This window comes from Chaetodon trifascialis, chromosome 23 (genome assembly GCF_039877785.1).
Source record: "Chaetodon trifascialis isolate fChaTrf1 chromosome 23, fChaTrf1.hap1, whole genome shotgun sequence".
In the NCBI taxonomy this organism is placed as follows: domain Eukaryota; kingdom Metazoa; phylum Chordata; class Actinopteri; order Chaetodontiformes; family Chaetodontidae; genus Chaetodon; species Chaetodon trifascialis.
In genome coordinates, this window is record NC_092078.1 from 3,195,001 (window position 1) to 3,208,497 (window position 13,497).

The window sequence follows — 13,497 nt, forward strand, 5'->3', positions numbered from 1 at the left end:
CTCCCTTTCACACTCCAAGATACAGCATCAGATTGGGCCGATTGTGTACTTTTTGTGGTGTGTGCGTGCGTGTGCGCGCGCGCAACGACGTGCATTATGTGTGTATCTCCTCGTACATTTTCTCTTTCTATTTCTCTCTATTTTCTGTCACACACACACATTTTGGCAGGATGCTGAAGGTTTTCATCTGTCTCACACTCAAGAAAACAGGGAAAAAAAATGCACCTAAAACAAAAAAGTCATACTAAAATAATCTGTGTGTGTGTGTGTGTGTGTGTGTGTGTGTGTGTGTGTGTGTGTGTGTGTGTGTGTGTGTGTGTGTGTGTGTGCCAGGGGTGTGGTCTGGATGACATTTAGCATAAAAGGTGAGAAGTGTACACCCCCCCTCTCCCTCCCGAATCTGGCAAAACACACACACACACAGAGCGAGCATGGAAAAGTTGTGATGTAATGACGCCACACTTCTCTTGCAGGAGAACACGTACATAACCGCACACGGGATCACAACACACACACACACACTCAGAGTCGCAGCCGTCGCGGCGGAGACGCAGGCGTCACAGCCTCGTGCTGATTGCGCAGGCCGAGCACACACTTTCCCTCCAAACGCCAGTGAAGCGAAGGAAGCCTTCGCTGTAAACACTCGCTTCGTTTCGCAAAAAAGCCAGAAACCAAAATTGCTACCACAACATTACGGCTGATGTTACCGCCGAGGTCACAGGCAACAAACTCTGATGTGAGCTGAAAACCATAAAGAGGTTTCTCTTAATGATGGCAGGCATAAAGTTTTAAAGCTTTTTTTTTTTCTGTGGATGTTTTACCTAGCAACAGCACAAGCCGGCCTGGTGTGTGCGTGTGTGTGTGTGTGTGTGTGTGTGTGTGTGTGTGTGTGTGTGTGTGTGTGTGTGTGTGTGTGTGTGTGTGTGTGTGTGTGTGTGTAGACGGCGTCGTCTCAGCTGTAAATGTGAATAAAGTTTGAACAAAGCCGCAGATCAAAGGCTTCAGGGCAAAGTCTAAACTGCAGCTTCTTGTGAGCGAAGGTGATTTCCTTCGCTTGGACTTTCTGTTAAACTGTGAAGCTGAATTTCACCGCCGCAGCTGACGGCAGATTAGACGCCTCATCGAAATGTTTGGAGCTTCTCGCAGCAGCCAATCAGAACGCTGCCGTCGTCTCGGTTGACTTTCGTTTGGTTCGGCTGTGACGAGCTGCTGGTTGCTGCTGCAGGTTGAGCTGAAAGCTTAAACAGCTGCAACCGACAAAAACAAGGTCCAAAAAACAAAACAGGAAAGAGGTCACAAGATCATTTTTTATAGATTTGTGATGCTAACTTTGAATGTCAACCTTTTATTTAATCATATTTTGAATAATTCCTGTATGTTCACTTAAGTCAACAGAGTTATCACATGACTGTTGATCTTTACTTTAGCCGTAGCTCATTTCCAACTCTGTACACCTCAAGCAAATTGACAACCAGGTTGTGCTTAAAGCTTCCTGCTTGACTCTTAATATGATGAAACTTTTAAAACACAACCTGCTCCATGTCAGCGCTTCACAGCAGAGCAACAGCTGCTGCAGACGCCATTAAACTTACAGTTTTACAGTGAGTTTACTGGAGAGAAAGAGATTTAAATCATGGGTATCAAGGCGACTCGATGCCTCTAATTTCACCACAGTTTCTAACGTTGATCGTCCTCACTCCTTCACGTTCTGGTTCGTCGTAACGCACAAACCGTTCGCCTGTTCGTTCAGTCCCTTTCTGTCTCGCTGACGCCGGTTGAGAGCAGCGAATGCAAACTGGACCCGAGGCGTCATCGTGCACGAGGTTCTGCACAGAGCTGCAGGTCAGGATTCAGGGTCAGACTCGGGGTTAAATTAAGGTCAGAATCAGGCTGAAATCCAGGCCGTGTCGGGGTCAGAGGTTATGCACACAGCAGCGAGGGCCAGGAGCGCCGTGCGGTCCCTGAAGCGTGGCGCTTTCAGCTCTGTGCGTCTGCAGTCTAGACGAGCCCGTCCTGGAAGCAGCGATGTCAGCTTCCACAGAGTCCCTTTTATATTTTTTGAACAGAGATTTATCAGATATTTTACAAGAACCTCAATAAAGGACCGAGGGGAGGGTTCAGGGAGGATTTTCCACACACGCCATCCAAACGCACACACACAAAACCTTTCATCACACACTACACACACTCGAAATTTCTGACAAACGCCACCGCGATCACAGAAAATCTCATAAAATCTCCCCGTCTCTCTTGTTCTCTCTCTCTCTGCAAACACACACTCCTCTCACACACACACGCGCGGTCCGAGCAGAGCTAGCTAGCGCGCCGGCCGTGCTAAAAATACCCCCGTCTGTTCTGTTGGGGTTGGCCTGGGGGCGAACCTGGGCCCGGGCTTATAAATGTCCTCTTTGTAGCGCAGTGGAAATGTCCAACAAATGACTCTTTTATTAGGGCAAGACAAAAAAACACAGCTAATTATGTTTACTCAGATCAACGCCGCGGCTCGACCAGCACACACACACACACACACACACACACACACACACACACACAGCAAGCTGGGGGGACAGCGAGAGTGTGTGTCCATGTGGAGCAGTTATAAAACAGAAATATTGGGGTGAGTGCTCAGGGGGAGCAGAGAGGGTCTTTCTGGAAAAGAGGCTGATGGGAAAACAGTAGCAGCAGATGAACGACCTCTGAACGCATCACAGCAGCAGACGCTCGTTCAGCAAAGACAGATAGAAAACAGAGCAGGCGACGATACGAGGGCGAGAGTGTTTTGAAATGACGCGAGCACAGACCGAGCGAGTTTGTTTTCTGTGGCTGAAGTTTGCAGCCAGTAAACTGTCAGACGTGTTGTCGTCCTCCAGATGAAATTCCTTCGCCGCGTACGTAAACGTTCAGGGGACACACTGACTCTCTGAAGCTGCTGTGGTCGAACGTGTGAATGCAGCGTTTTGTGCTGCATCGAAGCTGAAAGCTTCATCTGCAGTGAACGCATCCCAGCTTAAATTAGAGTTCATCCTCCTCCTCCTCCTCCAGCTTCTGTTCGTGCAGTTTCAGAGCCATCGTTGATCTCAAATCATTTGGAAATTCCACGATGTCGTCTGCAGAGTTTAGCGGTTTAGCTAGCATGCTAGAAAACTCATTCATTCATTTTTTTCTCAGACCAAGCTAGCTAATCCAGGGCAGAGCTGCAGAGGCCTGACTGGATGTTTCCTCTCGCTGCAGGCGCTGAAGGTGCAGCCGATTGGCGCCAAAGAGGCGACGAAGCCCGTCTCTGTCGGCTCGTTGTGACGGTCCTGAAGCAGCAGGTGAGTCGAACAGGTGAAATGTGTGTGTCGACTTCTAAAATGAGGCTCTCTGCGATGTTTTTACGACGCTTACGTTGATGTTTTTTGATGCTCTTTCATCTTTTCGTGCAAAGCAAATCCACAGACATGCAATAAAAGTTTCATTCATTCAAAAAAAAAAGAGCAGAAGAAGAACAAGTTCACCGCAGATCTCAAATTCTGCAACAGCAAATTCAAAGGAACCAATATTTTCTCCGCAGTGCTTGACTGACTAAAGCTAAAGCTAACATAAAGGTTAAAAATGAAAAGTGAGAAAGCAGCAGAGGAGGAGGAGGAGGAGGACGAGAGGGAGGAAACGAGGTCAAAGGCTGTGAGGGAATTCCTTCTTTCTTTTCAGCTGTCAATCATTCAGCCGGTGCCAGAGATACCAAGGAACCAGTGTGTGAGTTTCATGTGTGTGTGCGCGATTGTGCGTTTGAATGGTGCGATAGGTCCTCAACTTGACAATGAACCCCGTCCCTTTGCGGTCACGCCGGCGCATCAGAGAGACAGAGAGGGAAGGCGACAGGAGGGAAGGAATAAGAAAGCAGGATGAGAGAAAGGGAAAGAAAGAAGGGAGGAAGAGAGATAAAGAATGGAGAGGGAAGAAGGAGAAAGTGTGAAAGAGCAGAGCGCCAAGAGAGGAGCGAGAGAAAGCGAGCGCAGAGCGTGGCAGAGGGGGCGGAGAGATGGTGAAGGGTGCTCGCTTCAGAAAGGACGGATTAACGAAAAAGGGCTTCGGGTGGTTCAGCCAAGAAACGAGGAGAATGGAGACGGAGGGAGAGAGCAGCCGAGAGCGAGGGAGAGCGAGGGAGAGCGAGGGCTGGCCCCTGACCCGCGGACATTATAGGGAGGGAGATTATGGTTGTTCAAAACTCTCTAAGCACTCACCCCGGGACCCCAGCTAATACCCTGACACACACACACACACACACACAGCACAAGCAGCAAATACACGTCGAGAGCTGCTCTATTTTCTTATTAACGTCAACAAATCCTGCAGAGCGACCAAAACCCGCTAACAGGTCCGTGTCGTCAAAGCCTGATTTATCTTCTTCCTCTGTGTCACAGAGCGCCATCGTCGTCCAAAAACACATACAACACACACACTGGAGCTCATTTTGACTCCACACACTCCGTCCTGCTGCTGTAAATACCCGCTAGACCACCAAATGTGGATTCATCCGCCGCTGAAAATAGTCCCCGACAAACGCCTGTTTGAGTAACGCCAGCCTAAAGCTGCAGCTTCCAGCTTTTAAAATGAAAGTACGCGTTTGAGCGCCAGAGTGTTGAGCGACGGGCTGAAACGTTGCGTCCAGCCTCCTTTGAGAATCTCAACACATAAATAAAGCTCATCGCCGGTTAACTGGTCGTTTCACACACATACACACACTCATTGAGAAGAGGCGCTTAACATGGTGTTCTATACTCGGCCGGGACAACGGTGCCGGAGGAGGGAGCAGTGTGTTCTCGGGGTGAAAGAAGGGGCAAGGGAGAGCGCTGCCAGCACCTCCTGCTACTCTGAACAAGAGGAGGAGGAGGAGGAGGGCACGGATGGATGGATGGAGAGGGGAGAAGAAGAAGAGGGAGGAAGATAAAAGCGGGATGAGGAGAGGTGCTTTAAGCAAAACCAGTTCAGAGTTTTGATTTCTAGTTGTCGCCTGATTCTTTAGCGATAAAGCTTCAGTCAAAGTGTACATAGACGTAGTTTGTGATCGGAGGAAGGTAAAGAGGGAGGTGAAGAGGAGGCTGGTAAAAGGGTGGAGGAGGGACGAGGGCAAATTTAAAAGACGAAGAGGTAGAAAAGAGAACGCAGCGAAAGAGGAATGAAAGTGAGGAATTCTACGATGTTAACGCCAAACGCAAAAAACTTTACGAACAAGAAGAACAGAAAAAAACGAACGCTCGATCGTCGAGATGAACGCTAAAAAAAAAAGACAAAAATTAAGAAAAGATGAAGAAGAAGAAGAAGAAGAAGCGGAGAGAAAAGGTTAGAGGGGGGTGAGAAGAAGAGTCCTCGGAGGTTCAAGGGTCCTGCTCTGAATGTTAACACTGTTACACCACACACACGCGCACACACACACACACACACACACACACACACACACACACACACACACACACACACACACACACACACACACACACACACAGGGCTACCCCTTGTGCCCGCTCAGTGAACTATGTATCACCCAACAAACAAACACACACTCACACACACACACTTTCAGCCTGTTCTTTGCCTGTCCTGCAGAAAGAAAGAAAGAAAGAAAGAAAGAAAGAAAGAAAGAAAGAAAGAAAGAAAGAAAGAAAGAAAGAAAGAAACGAGTTAATCGTTTAGTGTGGTCATGTGATCTGACTGAGCTCACACACGACTGTGCAGTGTGTGTGTGTGTGTGTGTGTGTGTGTGTGTGTGTGTGTGTGTGTGTAGCTGAGTGCATGTTACATCTACATACTCTATATGTACTTCCATTCACCGTGTGTGTGCACGTGTGTGTGTGTGTGTGTGTGTGTGTGTGTGTGTGTGTGTGTGTGTGTGTGTGTGTGTGTAACCGCAGCTATGCAGCACACAGCGAGCTGCACCGCAGTAATGGAACCTGAGCGTAGATGAAGCCACCAGGCCTCACAATCCTCGCTCTGTCTGAGCTGGTTAAAGGCGAAACCCGCCCGAAAGCAAAGATCCCACATGTGCTGCAAACCAGAGAGACTCTGAGGCCGCGAAGCGAAGTGCGCGGCGCGACGACGGATTCGACCACAGCGGGACACGTGCGTTCGAGTGCGAGAAACGGAGCAGGACGCCATTACGGCGTTTTTAGGATTCAAATGTTTCGCGCCCGACTTTTCCCGTCAGGTCGTTCGACGCTGTGACGGTTAAATCCAACATGTGATTTATTTTAAATGGAAAATTCAGCACTTGATCCTTGAGTCTGAGCTGGTTAACAAAGGAAATCAGAACAGAAACTATCGTAGGATCGTGTAAAAATAAAAAAGTTTTTTCCAGCTTTCACAAATATTTAAGCGCCAGTGATCGTCAAGTTTTGAAAATGGTGGCAGTTCTCATGTTTGCAGTGACGAAGGATTGGCTGAAATGTACAGTTAACCAGCTGTGACTCTGCCAACAAGCGTCACGTTACAAACCGTGTGCATCCATCAACGGGAACAAACGCTGCCTTCAAATGCTTCGAAAACTGTGACATTACACCTCTTCAACAGCCACCAATGACTTTTAAATACAGCGATCACATGCTTTTGAACAAGTGGAAGAAACATTAACATGTAAACTTTCCACTTGCAAAGTTACAGAAACCACATTAGATGGTTGCTCAAATGAACTGTTTTCATAAAGACGACCGTACTTGAAGGCATCACGAGTGCGTCACAGAGGACGGAGATTAAAGGGCGAATTCAACGTTAAAATAAATCTTTAGCTTCAGCGCCTAAAATTTGAGGAATCTGGTTTGTGAGCGTGCTACCAGAGAGAGCCGCAGACAGCAGGACAGGTGAGGAGGAAGACGAGGAAGACGAGGAGAGAGAGAGGGAGGGAGAGCGAGCTGTCATCGCTGTGTCAGATGAGAGAGTGTTTGGTCTGCAGGACTGTTATTACTCTGCCCGCCGTCATTTACACTTCATCACCGCAAAAGAGACAAGAAGACAGGCTGGCAGAGAGGGACGGCGCGTGTGCGTGTGCGCGTGTGTGTGTGTGTGTGTGTGTGTGTGTGTGAGAGCTGCTGCTAATGTCCAAACTCCTGAAGGCCAAACTGAAACAATCAGTGATAACACTTTGCACCTTCTGCATAGAACTGTGTGTGTGTGTGTGTGTGTGTGTGTGTGTGTGTGTGTGTGTGTGTGTGTGTGTGTGTGTGTGTGTGTTTGTTTCTGGCTCAGGCTCTTTCACGAACTTAAATAACACACACACACACACACACACACACACACACACACACACACACACACACACACACACACAGTACAGTCTGAGTCTCTGTGCCATGTGTTCATTTCCTCTGGTCTGACCCAGATTCAGTTCAGCCTGTCTGCACCACATGTGTGTGTTTGTGTGTGTGTGCGTGCATGTGTGTGTGTGTGTGTGTGTGTGTGTGTGTGTGTGTGTGTGTGTGTGTGTGTGTGTGTGTGTGAGAGAGAGGTATCAGAACCAGACCAGAAGAGGCTGCATCCAGAACAGCAGATAGGTTTCCCCTCGTTGACTGGGAGCATCTGTGAACGTCTGATCGTCGATATCGATTCTGTCAAACTCGCGCTGCGGCAGCGCCCGACGGGCTGATCACTGAGTTTTCTTGGAGTTTGAAGAACTTCATTACCCATAAATCTTAGGTCATTGTATTCCTAACCTGTACCAGCACAAATAATCCACAATATTATTTTTAATTTCACATCTAAACCATCAATTAATTCAAAACCACGTCTGGGAACTTTGCACTTTGGTGACCCCAAGTGGCAGCAGAAGGTAACTGCTTTCATTTGAGAAGCTGACAGAGCTCAGACAGAAATCATGTGACCTTATTTAAGGGAATCATGTGTTTGATGAGCCTCTCATGCTGCTGTGTGAGCCTGAACCTCCTTTCACTCATTCCTTCAGTGTGTATAAAACAGTTTCTCCCTCAGTGTCACTTTGTGTCCGAGCAGCTGTGACTCGAATCTCCCCTCAGAAGCAGATTTGAAGACAGAAACCGTCACTTTAAGTCGACACAATATGATTTAACCCCAAAAATATGAAGCACAACTTTTGCACGCTGTTAGATCTCAGGAACAGAAATGTGTCTAAAGTGAGTCTATATATATATATATGCATATATGATTATGCACCATGCAAGTAGTGTGTGTGTGTGTGTGTGTGTGTGTGTGTGTGTGTGTGTGTGTGTGTGTGTGTGTGTGTGTGTCGGCTCTGTAGTAATGCTCCTGCTTGGCACCGTCCCATCAGAAAGCTCCAGCTCCTAATGAGAGCAGACAGGTCTTTGGCAGAGTGACCATAAAACTATTTCTACCTGCAGATCGCTTTAAAATGGATCCGTCACAGAAATGTGCCTCTGCTGCTGCGGCGGCGGCGGCGTGTGCGTGGAGCTAAAAATGACCTGCATGTATATAAACAACAGAAAGAGTGTTTATGTAGGAAATCTGGAGGAGACGCTGGGAGGAAGGAGGAGAGGGAGTCAAACACACTCAGGAGTCATCGTTAGCGTTCAGCAGCTTTTAGAGTTTCAGCTCGTTGTTAAAAAACCTGGCTATTGTTTTGGTTCACTCTCACGGCTCTCATCGTGTCTTTTTCTGAGAAAAACCTGGAAAAAAAACTTTACGCTACCTGCTGAGCACCAAGCAGCAAACAAAGACAGTAAGCGACTAGCAGGTGAAAATGAAGAGCGAGCTGTTTGCCCGAGGAGCTGGTGGAGACCAAAACAGAGCTCGAAGAGAGTGAACACAAACACGACTAAATTAGCAGCTGTTTGCTAACAGCATCTCCACCTTGACCTTTTGAGATCAACTTAAAGCTGATGATATGTTCATGCTGCGTTCACAATTTGTTTCTGTTTCAACAAACGTGGCCAAAAAAAGGTTTAAGTATTAAATACATGAACAAACAAACAAAGAGGAAATTGTGTTTTAACTTGAGGGAATGACAGTTTTATGATGGGACATCATAAAGTCAGAGGTGTTGGTAAATCTTCCATTAAACCTCTGTTCTCCTACTGAACATGAACGCAACTCATTGGAAGTAGTTCGCAGTATTGTCCTTTTATATGCAAAAGACAAGGTTTGTCTGTCCTGACTGAGTGTCTCTGCGTCTGGAAGAACAGCCTTTAGGCTTCACCAAGGAGTTTGCGAGCCTCACGGTTGAGTTTCAGAAACGCCTCGCTGTGATTGGTCGTTCATTCTTTAGTTCTGAACTTACACAAACCGACCGTCCTGCACAGAAAGCCAAACATCTGCCGCTTCATATCTGGATTTCTTGAGCTCAGTCGAAAGCTGCGTGAGCTTCAGCTCTTTGCACTGTCAGAGCTCTTGTCCCCGACTTTCGCAGCGAGGCAGTCGTCCCTGAGCACGTCCAACATGTCCCCTCTGTGAGACGTCCAGCAGCAGACCAGTAGCTGAGACAAGAGACAGCATCCCAGCGTCCCATCAGACCTCCATCTCAGCCCGTCTGGGTTCCCCACAGGGCGGATCTTTCTCTCTCACACTCAGTTTAACAGCACTCATGAAGCATTTCATTAAGAGCCTCTTCACTCTCAGATTAGGTCAAGACCTCGTCCTGATCCAAAAACACCAGCCAAGAAACTCTCCTCACTTTGCAGATTCCTGCAGATTTTCTGTGCTTGTGGAGACATTTGGTCCTCATAAGCATAGACACACTCAGCCTTTCACTCCTCTATCTGACTGACGTGCCCCCCCTCCCCTCCACCATAAACTTGGCCGTGGTCCTCGCATGCATTCCGGGAACGCGTCTCGCGCGGTGTCAGATGGAGCACCGCGAGTTCAAGCCGCGCACACGGCCGACGTGCCTCCGCTCTCCCCGCTTTGCCCCCCTCCTCCTCCTTTTTGCTTTTCTCTTTCGGCCCCCCCTGCTCTGTCTTTCCTTTTTGATTTCTTCTCTTCTGTCTGTTCGGGAGCCATCAGGCTGACGGCCGCCGCTGGGGTCAAACCACAAGCCTGAGCGCTCCTCTCTCAGCTCATCGCATCCTTCTTTCCCTCTTTTGTCCACATTTCTCTTTGTTTCGGGCTAAACCTGAAGGTCACGCACAGAAAGACACATCCCTGGTTCCCCCTGCACACAAAGGATTGTGGGACGCATATGCTAATTAGCTGAGTTCCTTCAGTTTCGAAGCGAACAGGTGGAGCAGCGGAGCGTCCCAACGATAAACGATCGATCTCCGCCACTGAGAGCTTCAAACAGGGGCGGCCAGCACGTGCATGTCGCAGGACTTTCCCTCTTGTGCAGCTGTGCACCGCCTGTCACTCAGCTTGTAAGAGGGGGAATCTCGGTTACGGGATGATTTCTGAAACACGCGGCATGCTGGGAACTGCTGGATGCAGCCAAGAGGAGCCCGCAGGGGATTCACCCGCGAGGAGGAGAGGAGAGCCCGAGGTGTGCACTTCACCCTCACCTTCACTCTTTACCCTTTTCCCCACAGCCGCTCTTTCCCTTCATCCTTCTCTCTGCATGAACTTCACACATTATCAACACATTCTTGTCATTTTTTGCATATTAAACACTGAACTTTAATTTGAAATCTGAAGGAAACAGCGCGACTTGACGTTCAAGGTTTGTCTTCTGCACAGAGACACCCTCCCTCACTAATTGCCGCCCTATCAGATAGGACCGATAGCCTATCAGCCTGACTGAAGCTCGACCCTCCGCGGAGGGGACGTCGCGCCGCGGCTGGCTGACCCCACGCGCTCCTGTCTGAGGTGATAAAAGGCTGATCTGATCGCCTGATGGAGACACGGCGGAGGAGCGACAGATAGCAGAGCTGTGAACTAATCAAAAGTGAGGTGAAAGCCTGTGTGTGTGTGTGTGTGTGTGTGTGTGTGTGTGTGTGTGTGTGTGTGTGTGTGTGTGTGTGTGTGTGTCAGGCGCGCAGAATGAGCTGAACCATCTGAAATTCACCTAAAGACACATTTTACATGAACGCCGGGGACGCTCGTGCTGAGATGAGACTCTGGATGAGCAGATTTGACCCCGCGCGTCGCGAGGTGTTGAGCCACACTGATAAAAGTTCTGAAACACTGTTGAGTTTGGAGGAAAAGGCACAAATTCGCGTTTTTCTAGATGCTTATTCTGCTGAATGTTTTCTTTGTGAGCATCACCAACCGGACGCGCCGTGACGCATGTGGTTAAATCCGTGAAAATGTACAGAATTGGTGGTTAACGAGTTTTCTGTTGGTTGATCTCAGGAGAGTCTCGCTGTCCCGCTGCAGAGAACTCATCAGTAAGTTGATATTGCAGACCGGGATCCGTGAAACGAGCGCACGCAGTAAACTCAGTGAAAAGTGTGATGAATGAACTCAGACTTCAAAACACAATAAAAACGCTCAAAGAATCAAACAGATACGACTGATTTCATCATACACAGATAAAGTCCGGCTCTGCGCCCGCGCAGACACCGGGACCCGCGCTGACCCAGACGCCGTGTCGCGCTCCACCGAGCCCCCCTCCCAGCCCCGAGGGCGCGCTTACCTGCAGGAGCCAGTGGCAGGTCTCGCCGATGAAGGGGAAGCCCATGGATCCTTTGGGCATGGGGAGCTTGCAGTTTTTATCCCGCGTGGCCGTCCATCTAAGCTGCCACAGCTGCTGGGAGACGGCGAGGAGCAGGGCCATGGACACCAGGCAGGCGGCCAGGGTGGCCAGAGCCGAGACGAGGTCGAAGCTGTCGAACAGCATGGTGATGGAGAGCCCGGCGGTCTCTGTGGAGCTCTGGTCGGCTTTCAAAAAGCTGGTGGAAGTTGCTCTGAAGTTTCTTAAAACTCTGTGTTATTAACAAAAATGGGTAGATCTGGGTCCCTGGGATGAATTAAAAGTTGGATTTTTGGAGTTTTTATTTTTCTTCCTTTTTTGCGTAAAAGCGCAGCGCTCCTTTACGCACTCCAAAGCCCTCTAGAAGCGGCTGTGTTTTCAGAATGAATGAACTGCGTGGAGTGCGAGTTTTTCTCTCAGATAGATTGAATGTCTGTCTTGAAATAGTCTCAAAGTGGCGTTTCTGTGCGTGAAAAGTGCAAATCAAAGTGTCGGCTGAGCGCAGGAGATGCTACAGGTGAGCGGTGCTGCCAGGCTCCCCGTTTCTTCAGTGTCACGCCTCAGCTTGTAAAGTGAAAAAATAAAACCATTAAAACTCACTTTGTTTTAATGATTTAAGCATTTAGGACAATAATCACAGAAGACTGGGGACTGTCCTGATGTTTGAAATCTCATTTTTGGTCTCGTTTGTGGCTCAGTGACTTAAAATGAAGTTTTCTTTTTCTTTAAGTCTGAAACTTGAAGGCACACAAAAATCTCAAGGTGACACGTTTATGTCAAAAGCTGGGACACCGTGGGACACGTGGAAAAATTGAAGCCGAGCCCTGGAACCAACAAGGGCTTTACTTTTTAAAACTTCTCGAGGGATGGAAAGACTTGGTTTGGGGGGAAAAAATGAACGAAAACTCTTCCAGGAATCGCGTCTCTCTCCTCTCAACTCCAAAAAAAAGGAGAAAAAAATGTGAAAAAGTCTCTTTGCAAAAGTTTTAATCTCTCTCTGGAGCGAGCACGAGGAAGGTAAAGTTTAAGTGTAAACTTTTAAGATCCGTGAGCGTGCAGGAATGAAGAGGTGCGCAGGAGATGCTCAGGAGCCACCGTCCTCCTTCTCCTTCTCTTACTTTCTGTCGTCCACTCTCTCCTCTGTGTACCTTTCTGTTTCTGAGAGCGCTCCTCTCTCTCTCTCTCTCTCTCTCTCTCTCTCTCTCTCTCTCTCTCTCTCTCTCTCTCTCTCTCTCTCTCTCTCTGTTGGCTGCCTACACAAGTCAACCTCAGTGTGTGTGTGTATGTGTGTGTGGGGATGCGTGCGTAAAGAGTGTGTGTGCGTCAAGCCAGAGGCACCAATGAGTGTTTATATAGTGCGGAGGCAACTGGAAGGCGAATAGGCGGCCAAAGGCTCCCGTCGCCCCCCTCCAACCCCACCCCACCTCACTCCAGCGTCGGCTCGAGAGGGAGAGAGACTCCCCTCCCTCTCCCTCCTCCTCCTCTCCCCTTCCTCCCTCCATCCCTCCCCTCTGCTCCACCTCTTTCAGCTCCTGGAGGACCCCCCTCCCTCCCTCCCGCCCGCCCGCCTCTTCCTCCCTTTCCCCCCACCCTCCCTCCTCTTTCTCCTCTCTCCTCTCAGAAGCAGGGGTGGTGCAAAGTGAGCGGCAAGCGGCGCAAGAGGAGAGGAGGCTCGGAGCGTGCTGGAGCTGGCAGAGCGCCAGTGAGAGAGAGAAACAGGGCTCGCAGTTGCGTTTATGACTTGTGTCTCCGTGCAGGACGTGCGCACTCTTGAACTTATCACCTGCACGCTAAAACAGCGCGGCGCGCACATCAGGACTGATGTAACCTCAACTTTACCGACTAGAAGAAGCTTTAGACCCCGAATCAGTAATAAAGTTATTTGTAGTTTGTTTAAAAAAAGCGAGTTAGTGCTGTAA

At 48.9% G+C, this 13,497-nt stretch overlaps 1 protein-coding gene across 1 annotated transcript in view; it reads right to left on the bottom strand.

Moving 5' to 3' along the window:
- cyp26b1 (cytochrome P450, family 26, subfamily b, polypeptide 1) overlaps positions 1-12,740 on the bottom strand; it is a 33,786-nt gene extending 21,046 nt beyond the window's left edge. The window contains exon 1 of the mRNA XM_070993413.1: positions 11,522-12,740. Within this exon, the coding sequence (XP_070849514.1) occupies positions 11,522-11,725 (204 nt within the window). The 5' untranslated portion in view covers positions 11,726-12,740. The remainder of the gene's footprint in view (positions 1-11,521) is intronic.
- Positions 12,741-13,497: the final 757 nt, after the last annotated feature.